General features: G+C 36.4%; 1 protein-coding gene across 1 annotated transcript in view; it reads left to right on the forward strand.

Annotated features, from left to right (window-relative positions):
* The window catches only part of TTC6 (tetratricopeptide repeat domain 6), a 288,496-nt gene that overhangs the window by 236,955 nt on the left and 33,114 nt on the right, over nt 1-18,427 (forward strand). Inside the window, exon 25 of the mRNA XM_051978083.1 lies at nt 2,757-2,897. Within this exon, the coding sequence (XP_051834043.1) occupies nt 2,757-2,897 (141 nt within the window). The remainder of the gene's footprint in view (nt 1-2,756; nt 2,898-18,427) is intronic.

The following is an 18,427-nucleotide window of genomic DNA, read 5'->3' on the forward strand; positions in this document are numbered from 1 at the left end:
TTTTTGAGAAATGCCTGGGCATATAGCACTAGATATATTGGGGCTTCTTTGATCTTTGGCCCCAAACTGGGGCCAATCTCGGGATAAATCTGAGAGACTGATTTTCAATTCAATTCAATTCAAAATTAAATGAGACTACTTATCTTGGGAGTTTCCCTTATGGACAGGAGGGTTGCTCCTTCTTGAGGTCAGGAGAGTTTGAGACCCTGAATCACCCTTCCCCCACAGATTAAAGAAGACACAATTTGCATCAGATTTAGAAGAGAATGAGAAGAGAAGAAAAGATGATACTCATTCTAAGAAAAGTAGGAGTCATATGGGGCAATAGCTAGCATGAATAATAAAATCAATTGAGAATTAAGCACTTATTTTAATCACTATGTTAAGAACTAGGAGTTCAAAGAAAAACCAAAGCATTGTATACATGAGTATAGTTTTGGAAAAGATTTGGAAAAAAATTGGAAAAGTAGGAAGGGACCAGATTGTGAACAATAATAAATGCCAAAGGCTTTTATATTTGATCCTTAAGGAAACCACTAGAGTTTACTGAGTGAAGGAGAGGGGTGATGACATAGACCATGCTAAATTTAGAAAAATTTCTTTGGCAAATGAGTGGAGCATGGACTAGAATGGAGAAAGTTGTAAGACAAAGATCAACCAGAAATTGTCAAATGAGAGATGATGGGGACCTATACCAGAATGATGGCTATGTGAGTGCAGAGGAGGAGGCTTACATGAGAGATGTAAAAAAACAAAGAAAGGTAGAACAAATTTGAACGTATGGGTAATATGAGTCTGAGGAATTGAAAATGTCAAAGTTGCAAGTCTGGATGACTACAAAGATTGTGGTGGCCTCTAAAGAAGATAAGAAAAGGAGATGAGTTTGGGGGAGAAAGGTGATGGATTCTTTCTTGGAAATGTTGAAGCTGAAATGCCTATGGAAACATCCAGTTCAACTGGTGAAAGGACTCAGGAGGAGGTTGGGGCTGGATATACAGGTCTAAGAATCATTTACATAGAAATTTCATTGAATTTATGATGAGATCAAGATGTAAGATAGTATAGAAGAAGAAAAGAAGAGAGCCCTAGACAACCTGGGAGAAAAATTATGGTTAGTAGATGTAAGCAAGGGCTTCTAGCAAAGGATATTAGGAGAGGTCTGCATATGGTTTAAAAAAAAAAGAACCTGAGTCATGAAAATCTAAAGAGGAGATGGTATTTAGAGACTTTGATTATGTCAGAGATTGCAAAAAAGTCAAAAGAATGAGGACTGAGAAAAGGACATTAGGTTTCAATGTTAATTCTGAAGAGGGCAGTTTCAATCAAATTTTGAGGGCTAAAGTCAGATCGAAGAGGGTTTAGAAAAGAAAGGGAAGAGAAGCAGATCGTTGATTGTAGTGTGTGGGTCAGAAACCATTAATAAAACAGCTGGATAGATCTCTAGAAGCAAAGCAAAGTTTATTTACGTTCTCGTGAGAATCGGGTATCCCACCATCGAGCAGACAGTCCAAGGGAGGAAGCACCGTAGGGGGTAGGGTCGGCGCTTTTATCCCTAACGCAAATTCCCCCTCCCACCACTGACCCTCATCCTTATTGGCTGAGGATCTTACATTCTAAACGCGGGAACTACCCAAGAAATTGAACTTGGCCAACAAGTACATAGTTGCCCATATTTGGCTGAAATAGGGAGGATAACAAGAAGGGGACTTAAGTATGCCCTTGACCTTAAAGTCCTTCAGGCCTACTCAAACTTTGAAATAGATGAAGCCTTACTCGATTTTCACAACTGTTTTGAAAGATCTCATTTTATCTCGTTCAGTAGGTACCTTTCTCAAGGAATTCAGCTAAAAAGGAAATTGCTGTTGGGCATAGGCCTTAATCCAATAGAATATCAAATTTAGTGGTTATCCCACCCTAGAAATTCCCCATTGTGCCCTCTGACATGTCAACACATTAAATGTTAGCAACAGTATGAATTTGGGAGGTCTGACCTGCCTTGTCCAATTGAATTATGTTCAAAACAAGTTTCCTAAAACTGCTATAATTTTAAATTCCTCTTTTCTATTATAAAAGTGAGCTTTGTAAATCACTCCTTTATCTCTGAGGAATCAGATAACCTGATTTCATATGTAAATGCTAGCTTTGCAAATTAAATCAATTTTTGGAAGTCTTATGCCTCAAATTCTTTTTTCTAAGATTATTTAACATCACACTGTCCAGTTAGTTCTATTTTCTTTAGATGGTGCGTCATATCTAAAGCTTAGCTCTAGGAGTTCCAAACTCATTTTGTTGTTGTTTTAATTATTATTATAGTGATGCCTGCTTTTTAAAAGTGCTATGTATTTTCAAACTAGCATGTTTTGACTCTTAGATCTTAATCTAGCAATGGATTCAAACTCAAACAAAAGTAGATCACTGTGAGTTGCATGAGAAAGTAAAACTGGTGGTATTGTATTTTTATTTATTTTGTAAACATTTCTCAATTACTTTTTAATCTGTTTTGGGCCATACTAGGGAATTTTGTAGGAGTTTGCTGCCTACAGATAAAGAATTTGACATCTCTGGGATCTAAAATACAGAATCACGATTTTTATTTTTATTTTTTTTAAAGAATCAGTGTTGGGGCAGGTAGGTGGTCCAGTGAATAGGGCACCAGCCCAGTAACCCTGGGCAAGTCACTTAACCCCAATTGCCTCAACAACAACAACAAAAAAAATCAGTGTTACTATAGCATGTATCTTTCCTTTTCTGAAAAGGCATATATAAGTCGTGCAGCTTTCTATGGACTGAAAGGGAGATATTCCAAGGCAATTTTGAACTGTAATGAAGCAATCAGAATTTTTCCTAACAGCGTGAGAGCCTTTCTATATAGAGGAGTTTTGAAATTCTACAACAAGGTGAGATTGTTTTTTGACTAAGAGATAAAAGAAGCAGAAGGATACTTGAGATGCTGAATTATTTTATTGTGTTTTCTCTTTAAATTAAGCATAAATCTAGCTCAAGGAAATAATGAGTGGTGTAACAGGAGAATCCTTTACTTTTAGTCTTTGGAGTACCTTCTTGAGTATAGGATAAATAATTTAATAATATTTAAATGAAAACAACAATAACAACAACAGCAACCCTAAAGTCTTTCATTGGTAGTACTCTTTAAAAATTTGATATAATTCTAGAAATGTCCCCCTAAATGGCATGAAGAAATGTAGGTAACTTTTAAAAATTGATAAAGATAAAATAGATTCCAAATCATTTTATCTTTCTTCTATTAGTTTCAATCACTGAGCAATTAAGTGAAGCATTTGAGAGCACTTAGTGTTGATTAGTGTATATACATACATATATATATATATAAATAACAGTATATATAAATATGTATAGTATATGTAATACTATATACTTATATATATAGTATGTATATATTAATCTAATATATATGTATATATATATACATATATATATATATATATTTACTTCACCTATTTCTTATCACCATAAAGGAATAATACCATGTTAGATTTTTTTTTTAATAACATAAGAAGTAATTAATTTTTTATTTGGCATGTAAGACTATATGAACAGGAATGAATCTTAAAATACATTTGTCACATGTACTGAATTTATCATATGGTCCTGCCAATCACTGGGGCAAGTTCAGAATATGTATTTGGTAAATTAAAATTCTAAAATATATTTATATTATTGATAAATTGAAGAATATCTGAGACATTTTGAAATTCTGTCAATTTGTGGCAATTGATATGCTATGAATTTTACTAAATTTCCATGACCAAAGAATCATCAACATGTAACTGATATATGAGTGATAAACCCTTCCATGATCCTCAAAAAACAGCTACAATCTGCTGCTAAGAATTCTTTTCAGCATTCTACTGGCATGTCATTCAAAAACTCAGAACCCCCTTCATGCCATACTAAGGCTTTGGAGTAGGACAAAATAGGCATGTATTGATTTTGATATGTGACAGTGGAAAGAACATATTAACATTGTCACAGATTTATTGAGGTATAAAATATAATCTGCATTAGATTAATAGCTGGTGGATAAATCAGGGCTTCAAGAAGGTCTCTAATAATTACAATTACCATTTCAATAACAAATAAAATTATTTTTTATTATATTATTTATTTGCATTTTAAAAATGTTTTCATGGGTTCTTAATATTTTTATATTTAAAGCTGATGAGGTACAAGTGATGAAGTTAGTGGTAGTGAAGCAGTCCAAGCTTCACTACCAAGTCCAACCCCCAAATTTATTTGGGGTAAAGGGGCAAAAGTCTCAGCTTCAGTAGCTGCTTCAAGCTGGCAAGGGGATGTAGAGATATCCCTAAATTCACTGGGGATTTAGGGTAGGAGGGGAAGTGTGAGAACTGAAGATTATAGCAGCAGTATTTAAGGGGTGTTGAATGTCCCAGTCAGTCACTCCATGTTCTCCAAGCTGAAGGAGCAGTTGAAAAGTCATAGCTTGTGGAAAATGAATGGATGCCCATCAATTGGAGAATGGTTGAGTAAATTGTGGTATATGAACGTTATGGAATATTATTGTTCTGTAAGGAATGACCAGCAGGATGAATACAGAGAGGACTGGCGAGACTTACATGAACGGATGCTAAGTGAAATGAGCAGAACCAGGAGATCATTATATACCTCAACAACGATACTGTTTGAGGATGTATTCTGATGGAAGTGGATCTCTTCGATAAAGAGACCTAATTCAGTTCCAATTGATCAAGGATGGACAGAAGCAGCTACACCCAAAGAAAGAACACTGGGAAATGAATGTAAACTGCTTGCATTTTTGTTTTTCTTCCCGGGTTATTTATACCTTCTGAATCCAATTCTCCCTGTGCAACAAAAGAAAACTGTTTGGTTCTGCACATATATATTGTATCTAGAATATACTGTAACCCATTCAACATGTAAAGGACTGCTTGCCATCTGGGGGAGGGGGTGGAGGAAGGGAGGGGAAAAATCGGAACAGAAGTGAGTGCAAGGGATAATGCTGTAAAAAATTACTCTGGCATGGGTTCTGTCAATAAAAAGTTATTTAAAAAATAAATAAATAAAAGGCAGAATTGAAAAAAAAAAAAAAGAAAGAAAAGAAAAGTCGTAGCTTGAAATCTAGAGGAAACAAATCTCATGAGCAGTTTAAAAGTGGGGTGTCATCCAGGGTGGAGATGGTGACATTTGGGAATAATGCTTTTTGCAAAAAACTTCATCAGGTCCCATCTGTGGGCTGCCTTAAGGATGCTGATGGCCCACCCAACAATCCTGACCACCTCCACTGCCCATGGAGTCCCTAGCTGAAAGGCCGAGGAGTTAACTACTGGCCAGGTCATCAAGCTGGTTAGGCAGAGGAGAAGTCTCAAGGCAGCTCTTAAGTTTCCCTGCCATCACCACTCTATGAGGGGAAGGGCAGGTGAGACCAGAGTGCCAGAGTGAGAATAAAGGAGAAGTCTCCCTATAGTAAAAAGAAATTCAATGGTCCTACCGCTACATCTGGAGATAGCCAGGGTTCCAATGTTGATATTGTAGTAGAGTGAGGGTTAGTTTGACCAAGTCCCAAACTCCTGCCAAAAGGCAAGGAAGGTGGGGGGGGAGGGGGAGTTTATCCCCTATAGGCAGTCCCTCCTCCAGTGTTCCTCCTGCTCCAACTCAGGACAAGGACTGGGGAGTTTCTATGACACCTAAAGCACAAACCTCTGTGCTTCTCAGAAATGTCAGCAGCCAAGAGTAGAGATTTTTCTCCAAATCTTGCTTTAATTCTGTGGCCTTTCCCCTCAGCTGCAGTTTGATACCTATTATAAAAGACTCCCAACAGCTGTTTTTAACATCAGGATAGGAGAAATTTGAGGGCCCAGAATTGGCTTGTGCAACTTCCTACATATATCTGGGGAAGATTATTTAATATTAATATCTCCCCAGGAAAAATCAAGGAGAGCATTGGCCTTAGATCCCTCAAAACGCTGGGTAGAGTCTTCAGAGTAATGGCCAGGTTTTTCCCTAATGTGGAAGAGATTTGACATTGAAAGAGGTACCTCTGCTCTGAGTGTCTCTCCCTGAGAGTCTGCTGCTTCTCTCAGATGGCAGAGGTTAAAATCAGTATCCTGAGGAGGAGAAAAAAACCTGGGACTCTCAGGATCTAGTTCAGGTGAGGGAGATAGAATTAAAGAGATATTGGCAGACATTGTAAATGCCGGAGAAACTTGGTGGAATCCTTACAAAGTGTTAAGTCATTAGAATTGATAGCGACAATAATTATCTAATTTAGCATGGTTAAGTATGATTGATCTGATCCTACGAGGAGATGTTATGGGCCAGAATTTGAAACAAAGTACTAAGTGGAATTGATGGAAGCAATGCTTGTGTGTTTGGGTTTGCATTTTTAAGAGTTTACACATTAGAGCTCACACATTGGAGTTCACAAGTACGGGAGATACACAAAATTAACTTTGTAATTTTGTGAATTCACACCTCCCATAATCCCACTCTAAGAGGAGGAGTCAACCTTTTATAAATGCATATCCTGTGATTGAAGAGCTTAACCCTTCAGGGCAAAAAGGGAGAAGATACACTCCTTTTAATTTGGAAAAAATTAAGGATTTCAAAAAGGGTTGAACTCTTTATGGGGCTATATTTTCTTGTGTTAAAATGTTACTAGATAATTTGTCTTATGAAATCTTAACCCTGAATGATTGGAAATCCATAGCTAGAACATGTTTAGAACCTGGACAAAATTTGTTGTGGCTTTCAGAGTTTCATGAATTATGTAGGATGCAAGCCCAATGCAACAGGCAAACAGGAGCTAATGTACAAATAGCTTTTGACCAACTAGCTGGTGAAGGTCAGTATGGAGAGAATTCAGAACAGAATTATTTTCCCATACCAGTGTATGAGCAAATTTCTAAGGCTGCAATAAAAGCTTGGGGTTCCCTCCCAGGACAAAAAGATTCAGAGTGGAGGAGCGTCAGTTCAGAAGAAGCCACGAGTTGGAGTTGAGCTAGAGCCAGAAGTCACTTCAGAAGATTGACAGAATGAGAGTTCAGTTTGGGAGATTGAGAAGCTAATCTGCAGTCAGGCAGAACCAAGATTCAGAGAGAGAGGCCGAAGCTAGCAACAAGAGCTCTCAGAACCAAAGAAAGCTAACTGGGATATTTTGGAAGAAACAATAAAGAACTACTTTAATACCTGGCTGCATTTGGAGTGATTATTACTCTGAACCAAAACTAAGGCTGCCTCCAGAAAACCTCCCCAAGAAACCTGCCCACAGAGAACTATCATATATTATAAAAAAGAAGAACATTACAGAAACTGAGGCAAGATAGATATTAGAGAATATTTAATATTTTATTTGAAAGGAGAGATTTACTAAGACCAAATGGATCCATGGTTTGGTCTCAGGGCTGAATGAGACTATCTTTCCAAGAATCCAGCAAACAATGTGAGTTCTCAATGATATATGTGGCTCAGACATAGGGACTAAGGCAGGGGCACTCTCAGGGTGCTGAGAGCCGGAATGGGACTCTGACAGGGTGGGATGAGCCTCCAGAGAGGGGGATGACATAATGGGGAGAGGCATCCCAGAGATGGGGAGAGGCATCTTGATAAGATGGTATCTGAATAGCTGATAGCTTGGGATGAGGAGAGGCATTCTGATATTCTAAAATATAAGATCTTTTATCCTTATCAAATATTCTGATTAAGAGGGAGAGATGGTTTTGCAGGATTGAGCAGAACAATTATAAACTGAGTCAGGATAATTAGGGAAACTGAGTCAAGATAATAAAAGAGAACTGTGGCATAGCAACATAAAGTCCTATTCTGGAAGGGATTGCTTGTCTGGGAAAGGTATGCTTTTCCCAGGATTTGAGAGTCTCCCCAAAAGATCTCAGTTTATGACATCTCCTTTTAGGCCTTTTCCAGAGGAGAGTTTGGACAGTTTCAGGGTTCACCCCCATCAAAGCCATGTTTAATTTTTTTAAAAATATGAGTGTTTGCAACATTATTATTTATTGTTTTTATTATATCTTTATTATAGATAGTAAGTTATAGGCTTCTTTAACTTCTCTGACCTCGTACATATACTATGTGATATTGAAGAGGTATGAGAAAGTGGTAAGGCTTGAGAAATCCTAAGACCAGCCGACCTTAGGAGTGGCACAAATAATGCTGACCAATAGGAGTAATTCAGTATGATTCTGTTGGTCCCTAAGCTGTAGAACTCAATGATGGGAACTACCCCACCTCTATTATTCTGCAATTGTACCTCTAAGCCATAATATGGCATATCAACTTAATTTTTTATACAAATTTAACAAGTAGCTGGCTAGCTACCTCTTGAATGCTACTTATCCATCACTGAATAGTTCCAACTACTAGAAAATACTTTCTTAATTCAAGGAAAAAAAATTGAGGGAAAATGGAGAGATTGACACAAGTTGGAGGAGAACACTCAACTTGAAGATGAAAAGACTTAAGGGAAAAAATCCAATGGTAAAGTAAAGAACTCAAGGAGAAAGAGAAGGTTTTTGATAACGGAAGGAAAATAAAACAAATTGATGAGGTTTAGATTTGAGGAATCCAAATGAAATTAGGGTTTCTGGTGGTCAGGGAGGTAAATGAGGTCTAATGGCAGGTTTGGGGTTCAGGGAATCAAATGGAGCTTCCCTGCAACCCCTTAGGATTTGGGGCAAGGGTAGGGAGTTTTGGGGACTCCTTCTGGCAGCACAGAAGTTCCCTGTAAAGGAATTTACAGACCCAAAAACTTAGATTGATAAAAGAGGTTTATTATGGGGATTTGGAAGCATAAAGTCTGGTTAGGGAAATAGGTGAGAATAAAGAGAGGTTGGCACTGGAAAAGAATATTATTCCAGCAGGCAGATCTATGGAACAATGGAGTTTTGCACTGAGAATGCAGTTCTCAGTGGGCAGAAAGACCTGATAGTAAAAGGAACTGCCAAGGTCCATCTGCAAAGACCTTAGTGGATGGAAGCTCATTATATTGCTTATCTTGGTGGGGGTTGGGAAACCCGAGCAGATCAGAACCAGTTGGGGCTGGGAAAGCCCAAGTTGGCTCAGATCCAATGAGGGCTGGGACAAGCCCAGATCTCCTATTGGAATTCAAAGGGATGCTTTTGACCAGGATTTGTGAATCAAAGCCCCTGCCATCCTAGATTGATAATGCCAGCCAGAAGGGGCTGGGAATCAGAAAGGAATCACAAATCAATAAGAAATACAGTTTCTTAAAGGGACCACCCACTTCATTATGAATAAGATAAGATTGAGTAAGGGTTAGAGTAGTGTTTAAGGTTGAGAGTCAGAATCTAATAAGAGAAGGAAAAAATGTTGGCTGTGGCTAACCAGTTGTCATTAAGGGAATAGAATAAATAAAAAAGTAAATAGAGTAAAAAGGAATAAATGAAAATAAACCTAGAAAGGAAATAAAAGAAAATAGATCTATAAAGGAATCAAATAAAGTAACAAAAAGATTAAATGTGCAAAAAATTAAAGTGTAATGCCAGAGAAACTGAGGCAAGATAGAAATTAAAGAATTTTAATATTTATTGGAAAGCTTAATTGATTGAGTGGACAGGACTCTTGTCTCACAGTACCCAGTGGTGAATGTGAGAATCCCAGGTTTTTTTTTTTTGTTGTTTTTTTGTTTTTTTTTTTTTTTTTTTAATAGGACTCTAGTAAGAAGAGAAACAGAGGCAGGAAGCAAAGAGCGGTAAGTTTCAGGACCATAAATTTTGTTCTAGCAGGATATGCTAGGAATTTTTACTAGGAAGCCAGAATCAGGATGTTTAAACAAACAGAAGTAAAGATGTCATTTAGATATCCAAGATAGCCTTATTTTTTGGAATGCTTAGAGGTGTACAACCCTAATGGACAGGAAAAAGGTGGGGGTTGCATACTAATTCAAGACAATGGAGATATAATTCAGGGAAACTAATGCAGGGAAACTGAGATAGAACAGTTCAAGAAGATTGTGGCATAACAAAAGAATATAAATGAACATAAAGAATGGAAAATTTTAATTGAAAATTTAATGTTTATGTTTTTCCTATGTCTTCCTATCTTTGCACAAAATGCAAACTCATCTTCCTCTTAGAAAAGAAGGTAAAAAGACTAAAGAAATGCCTCTCAGCACTTCAGGTTTTCAATTTTAACATTAAGAAATGACTGCTGGACTGCTGGGACATATAAGGCAATCTTCTTCTGAGGACTCAGAAACATAGACCATAATGGGTTCATTCTTTGGAATATCTGGCCTCTAATGAAAAGGAGTGAGGGAACTTGATTTTTAGTTTGTTGGGCCTAAATTGTGGTAATCTGGGGAAAAAAAATGTTTTAAGGCTCATATCTTAAAACCCTCCAAAATGGGATGGGGAAAGAAAGAGAAAGAAAGATGAAAAAGTACTTATTGTACAATGTTAATTAAATATGGGAGAGATTTTTATTTACTATACATAAAAGAAATGGTCAACACAAAACCATAAGTACCAATGACAAATAACATAACTACTATTACCATCTTTCGAAAAGCTAATACTTAAATCTCATCAGAATATAAAGCAATATGTAGAACTATTAAACAGACATTCCACACTTCACCATTGTTCTACACTGTGCAAGCAATTCCTGATCATTTTCTTCTGCAAGTGGTCATTTTTTCCAATGAACATCTCTTGCTGAAAATAAATTTCACATGCTGAACTCAATTCTTCTCAGACTCCAGACTCTCGGACGTATCTAGAAATGTTCATTCACATAAAAAAAGCCCGAAATCCATGTTCAGGTTTACTTGGCCAGATCAAATGCCTTAGATATTAAGAGCACATGAATGATTTGTGGAGGGGGTGGAGGCCCCTCAAAGAAAAGCAACACAAAACCATCCAAACAGGATCTGAAGTCAGAAGGGAAAAAGGTAGTATCTCCTTTTTAATATTCAATCCTCCCACACAGTGGCCAAAAAATAGAGGATCTTGACATTTCAAACCATAAACACTTTAGTGCTGATTCATACATGGTAGAAAGTACATTAAAATATGAGTGGTGTTTTCCTCAATGATAATTGAAGTCAAAGTACAAGTGCACATAAATTTGTTGTGAGAGGTGAATTTTAAAAGTACTGTCTAAAAATGACATGAGATTCTAGACCACAGCTTAAAATATAGAAATGGCAGGTTTCTGGACAGGAATGGAATGGAATGAGATTTGTTGTAAGTTTTGCCTTTATTTCCCTATTATCTTACAAATCTTTTTTTTTTTTTAATTTAAGATGAAGAAGGGAGAAAATTAGAGACTCTAGAAAGAATTTCAATGTAGGAAAAATTGCTGTTGGAATAGTCAGATACTCAAAGAGACACAAGAAAGCATCCAAAAAAGTGTTATTTTGTAATATATTTAAAAACTCTATAATCACAAATGTCCTCCATATACATTAAAAACTCCAATTAAGGAGGCCAGGTATCTCTTCATTTCCCACTCAGTTGAACTCCCTTGACTCCTCCACCATGAGCCTATACTAGTTACCTTTCTTCCCTCAACTCTATACCTATTCTCTCCATCACTATTTTTGTGTGTTGTCTTCCTCCATTAGATTGTAAGATTCTTGAGTTCATGGACTAACGAAATTTCTTTTTCTTTTTTGTACTCTCAGCCCTTTACTTAGTACCTGGCACTTATTAAATGTTTGTTAAATGACAAATGACAAATGCTTAGATAACAAGCAAAGGGAATTGAAGATTTTAACTCTTTTTTTTAAATATTTTATTTTATGTTATTTAATAATAACTTTATATTGACAGAATCCATGCCAGGGTAATTTTTTTTACATTATCCTTTGCACTCGTTTCTGTTCCGATTTTTCCTCTCCCTCCCTCCACCCCCTCCCCTAAATGGCAAGCAGTCCTATATATGTTAGATATGTTGTAGTATATCTTAGATACAATATATGTTTGCAGAATCAAACAGTTCTCTTGTTGCACAGGGAGAATTGGATTCAGAAGGTAAAAATAACCCAGGAAGAAAAACAAAAATGCAAATAGTTCACATTCGTTTCCCAGTGTTCTTTCTTTGGGTGTAGCTGCTTCTGTCCATCATTTATCAATTGAAACTCAGTTAGGTCTCTTTGTCAAAGAAATCCACTTCCATCAGAATATATCCTCATACAATATCGTTGTCGAAGTGTATAATGATCTCCTGGTTCTGCTCATTTCACTTAGCATCAGTTCATGTAAGTCTCTCTAAGCCTCTCTGTATTCATCCTGCTGGTCATTTCTTACAGAACAATAATATTCCATAACATTCATATGCCACAATTTACCCAGCCATTCTCCAATTGATGGGCATCCATTCAATTTCCAGTTTCTAGCCACTACAAACAGGGCTGCCACAAACATTTTGGCACATGCAAGTCCCTTTCCTTTCTTTAGTATCTCTTTGGGGTATAAGCCCAGGAGAAACACTGCTGGATCAAAGGCTATGCACAGTTTGATAACTTTTTGGGCATAATTCCAGATAGCTCTCCAGAATGGTTGGATTCATTCACAACTCCACCAACAATGCATTAGTGTCCCAGTTTTCCCGCATCCCCTCCAACATTCATCATTATTTTTTTCTGTCATCTTAGCCAATCTGACAGGTGTGTAGTGGTATCTCAGAGTTGTCTTAATTTGCATTTCTCTGATCAATAATGATTTGGAACACTTTCATATGAGTGGTAATAGTTTCAATTTCATCATCTGAAAATTGTCTGTTCATATCCTTTGACAATTTATCAATTGGAGAATGGCTTGATTTCTTATAAATTAGAGTCAGTTCTCTATATATTTTGGAAATGAGGCCTTTATTAGAACCTTTAACTGTAAAGATGTTTTCCCAGTTTGTTGCTTCCCTTCTAATCTTGTTTCCATTAGTTTTGTTTGTACAAAGGCTTTTCAAAATTTTCTATTTTGTGATCAGTAATGGTCTCTAGTTCATCTTTGGTCACAAATTTCTTTCTCCTCCACAAGTCTGAGAGATAAACTATCCTATGTTCCTCTAATTTATTTATAATTTTGTTCTTTATGCCTAGGTCATGGACCCATTTTGATCTTATCTTGGTATATGGTGTTAAGTGTGGGTCCATGCCTAGATTTTAACTCTTAAGAGAAAAATTTGATCATTGGCATCACTTGTGGGGTATATTGTAGTTTGGATTTTTAAGGGAAGAAATGGCTTGCATTAAATGGCAACTGAGGTTCATTCCAATTCCAAAACTCAATGATTCTGTGAAGCCTAATCTCTTTTCTTTAAGGTAGGCCTTCATATATTTGAAGTCTTTATGTTCTTCTGTTCTCCAGATTAAACATCCCCAGTTCCTTCAACTGAACCTCATATGGCATGAACTCTCTTTAGCCTTACCTAGTTGCCCAACTCCAATCATTCTATAGCTCATCAATATCTTTTTCATAATATGTTGCCCAGAATTCCAGATGTGTCTACTTAGAGTACAGTACAGTAGGACTATTACCTCCTCATTTCTGAAATCTATACTGTAATTGACCAGTCTATTTTGTCCTCAAAGTAATAGGAAGCCATTAAAATGTCTTGCTGATGACAATGATAAGTAGAAATGCTGGTTTGGAAAGGGGAAAGATTAGACACAAGGAGATCAGCTGGGAGGTGACTTGATACAAGAGCACTAGATTTGTAGTCAAGAGGACCTGAGTTCAAATCTGCCCTCAGACACTTAATATAAGCTGTCTGACCCTGAACAAGTCACTTAACCACAATTGCTTTGCCACCACCACTCCCCTCCCCCCCCAAAATTAGTTTAGACAAGAAATGATTAGCCTCTGAACTAGAATGGGTGGTTGTTTGAATGGAGAAAGGGACACATAGGAAAAGAGAAGGAGGCAATAGCTCAATGAAGAAAGCAGCTTCAATAATCATGACATCTGGCAACAAAGAAAAGAGTCAGCTATGGATTCATGAAAGTTGTTAGATCATGTGAAAAGCAGACCCTGGAAACCCAACAGATTAACCTATCCAGAGGAAATATAATGCCAGTGATGCGGGAAAGATTCCTTTCTAGATTCCCACCCTCTCCTAGTTAATAATGTAAATTACCCTTTAACTCACAAATCCTGGTCCCTTTGAATTCCAATAGAAGATCTGACCTGTTCCCAGCCCCACCCGGATATGAGCCAACTTTGGAGGCTACACCCGAAAGCCCCTCGAGCTAAGTCTCCTATTATAAAAAGGCCACGCTGGGAACCCCTCTTTGCAGAGATTCCAAACATGGCTACCATGTCAGAACCCTCTGTCCACTGGACCCTCTGTCCAGTGCCCTCCTTATCTCTACTTTCGCCTATATTTTAACTTTGCTTATCCAATAATAAACCTCTTTTATTAATCTAGCTCTCCGGGCCAATAAATGCTTTTATTGGGAACTCGCACGGCTACTAGACCCCCTTGCGCCGAATCTGTACCCTAAACCTGCCACTAGACCTTAACCCTAATTTCATTTAGGTACCCCAAATCTAGACCTCAACACCAGCATTGGGGAGGGGGCAGGAGGACTTCATGAGTATTATATAGATGAAAAAGAATTTCAAGACACAGCAGTAATGGAAGCAATGAGTCACTTTGGCTGCATGTATACTTTAGTATCATTATATTCTAAAGTTTATTGCCTATTCTGCTCTAATGTCCATATTTTAGCAGAGTGTACTACAGATTTATGGGGAGGAAGGCAGTGTTTTGTAGCTACTCTTTTTACTGTAATATCTTAATGAATGCCTTTACTTTGAGATAATTTTGTCTACAAGGTGACTTAACAGGAAGTATGTCAACAGAGGGATATGAGTTTAAGGAGTACAGATCTTAGAACTTGAGAGTATCAGTCCTCTCTAGGGAACCTAACCTATGAGTTATAGCAAACTGAGCGATTTAGCCCAAAATAGGTGCTACACTTAAATTATTAATGCCTCCCCCCCACCCCATTTATTTAGTTATCTAGTTCTTCCAGTCTATTGATTCTTCCCTTTTCTCATCCAGTGAAGTATTTTAGAATCTTCATTCCAATCTATCCTTCAATTTCTTATTTTTAGTAACTTTCTTTTGCTGTACTTTTGAAAATTAGTTTTTCTTATATGTTAAATATCAACAAACATGAAAATTTCAATTTATAATGAACAAAAAATGCAAAATGCAAGAGGAATATATATAAAACAATTTATATTTAAAGTATGTGTTACATCAAATATAAAATTTTTTTTAAATTGCCATAATTATTTATATCCTTTCATAAATTCTGCCCTCCTGTTTTAAAATTTTCTTTGACATTCTATTTTTTTAGGTTTTTTTTTTTTTTAATAAAGTCATTATTGGGGAAGATTCTGGAAAGATTGGCCAAGTAGGTTGGTAAGTTTCAAGCTCTCCAGATTCCCCCCCAAAGTAAAACAAAATCACTTTTAATAGTGAACATAAACTGATGAAAAATCTGATGAAAAATCAAGATTTAGAACAGAATCAGGGGCCTCCCTCCTGGCACAACAAGATCTGAAGAAAGACCTAAGGCTAGAATTAATTCTTGTGAAGTGCAAACACCTCCAGGTTAGCTTCACAGAAACACCAAGTGGGGACCCCTTGAGCTAGCTAGGTGTGTCTAGATTCTCCACAAGAAACACAGAAACTTTCATTTCCCCGATTATTAGTGGAGAAGAGTTTGAGTCTGGGAAGTATAAGTGAACCTTGGCTGCTTAGGAACACCAGGCCCAGCTATGCTGCTGAGACATGACCCTGGGCAAGAAGCAGCCAGCACTTGGTAAGTGCAGAAGCAGTGGGGCAGGGATGCTACTCACTGCGGGTATTTGCAAGAGGATGGAGCACTTGGTTTGGGGTTCCTGGTCAGAGGGGAGAGCTGAAGGGAAGCTTGAGGCATCATTCCCCCATCTCACAATTAAAGGTGCTTACACAGATGCCTCTTATTTAAAAAAAAAAAATGAACCAGCAAAGAAAGAACCCCACAACAGAAACTTATGGAAACAGGGAAGACTGGAGTTTATCTTCAAAGGAGGAACTGATTTAAAAAAAAAAAATGCTACCCAAAGAGTAATGTGAAATGACTCCCTGCCCAGAGAGAACTTATAGAACTCTTTAAAAAAGAATTTAAAAATCAAATGAGAGACATTGAAGAAAAATGAAGAAATAAAAACCAAAAACCATACAAAAACTATTGTGAAAAAAAAATTAACTAGAAAAGGAGATAGAGTCTCAAAGATGAAATTCTTTGAAAATTAGAATCTAGCAAGCAGAAGCCAGTGATAACAAAACAGATTAAGAATGAGAAAATAGAACAGTGTGAAACATTAAAAAAAGTTACAGATCTGGAGAACAGATCAAGAGAAAATATAAGAATAGTCGAACCGTCTGAAAGTTGTGACCAAAAAGAGAATCTTGACACAATAAGGCAGGAAAAAATTCTAGAAAATGGAATGACAGAATATGAGGGGAAAGTAGAAATAGAAAAAATCCACTGATCACCACCTCAAAAGAGATCCGGTGTGGAAAATATTATTGCCAAATTTCAAAACTCCCAGATCATAGAATAAATTTTGCAAGAAACAAGAAAAAAGCAATTCAAATATGTTGAAGCTATAATTAGAATTGTACATAATTTATTAGCAGCTACAATAAAAGACTACACATCCTGGAATCTTATCTACCAACAATCGAAAGACCTATACTTGTGGCAAAAATACTATATCCAGCAAAATTATCTAAGTGAAAAAAAAGATGGATATTCAATGAACTTGAAGATTTTCAGGACTTTCTGTCAAGCAAACCTGGACTTAGAAAATTTAACATATAAGAACCAATATCAAAGAGCAATATCAAAGAACTAAATGTGGACAAATTGTTTAAACATGGACAAATTGAGTTTCTTACATGGGAAATGTAAATATGCTTATAATATACTAAATAACAATGATATGCCATGTTTTATATAGTATATAAATATACTATATGTTTAAGATTCACATCAACAATAGGGTAGTTCAAAAGAAAGATGGACAGAGTTAAGGTAAAAATAATTGGCAGAGGAAGAATAGGCATAGAGGCATTAGAGGGGAGAGGTAAGCTCATAGTTCTAAAAACCTACTTACATCAGGAATGGATTAAAAGGCAACACTGCATATATATCACAAAGGATATAGCACTCTTCAAAATCTATAAAGAAATGAGAGGAGGAATGGTCGGATGGGAAAGCAAAGGGTGAGGGAAGAAGACAAAGGAAGGACCTTGGGTGGGGGGAGGTTAAATAATAGCAAGGCAAGTTAAGGAGCAGAATTAAAGCAAAGAGTTATCAAGGATAGGAAAGATATGTGTGTGTATGTGAGGTGTGTCTTTGTGTTTGTATATGCATATATCTACAAATATATCTGCTTGCTTGGGGGCAGTGGATGGATGAAAGGGGGGAAATAAAATAATGTGCACGCAGAGAACAAAAGAACAATTTACAAAGAAGTAAAGAAAAATGGACATTTAAGAAATAATTTTTCTACTAATATAAAAAAATTACTAGATATACTTTCTTGATCTGATAATTCATTATTTTATATTTGAATCCTCCCTAATTTTCTGCTGGACACATGACAATGTTTTCTTTTGTTTTGCTTTATTTTATTTTATATTCCTTTTGTTTTTCTTTTTTCTTATTCTGTTATTTGAATTAAAGTCATTATCACTACGTATCCACTCTTCTCTCAATTTTGATCCTCTACTGTCTCCAAAATAACTTTCCCTTGTTACAAATAAGTATTGTTACATGTTTTTTGAATGGATGGAAAAGTATGTCAATTACAATTTAGCTAGGCGTGTGTGTGTGTGTGTGTGTGTGTGTGTGTGTGTGTGTATGTTACAAACTTATTACAAAGCAGCAGGTTGTTTGTTTGTTTGTTTTTTTTTAAAGAAAGGTATGCTTACTAAGGAGGGACATAAAAGAATGTATGCTTGTTAAAACTTTACATGAGGTATTTCCTCACATTTCTTATGTGAAGAAGAGCAGAAAGATACTTTGCAGCAATTAAAAATAGAAAGATGACACTGAAGGAAAATAGCTGTTGTAAAATTAATGCTGAGATCACACATTAAAAACGGCACATTAGCACAAAATGGGATTGAGTACATCAAATCTTAATTGTCCTCTCTTTAACTCTTAATAATCCAAGCAAATCAAGTCTATACATTGCCATGTCTGAAAACGTATTAGTGATATTTCTCTGCTTCCTCAATTCTTTTAGGATTTCTATGAGTGTTTTAGGTGCTTGTCTGTTTATATAGATTTCTTACAGTTTTCTAATTTGGGGATGAAAGAAATTGGTTTGTTGAGGCTATGAAAAGCAACTAAGTTCATGGA

This window comes from Antechinus flavipes, chromosome 2 (genome assembly GCF_016432865.1).
Source record: "Antechinus flavipes isolate AdamAnt ecotype Samford, QLD, Australia chromosome 2, AdamAnt_v2, whole genome shotgun sequence".
In the NCBI taxonomy this organism is placed as follows: domain Eukaryota; kingdom Metazoa; phylum Chordata; class Mammalia; order Dasyuromorphia; family Dasyuridae; genus Antechinus; species Antechinus flavipes.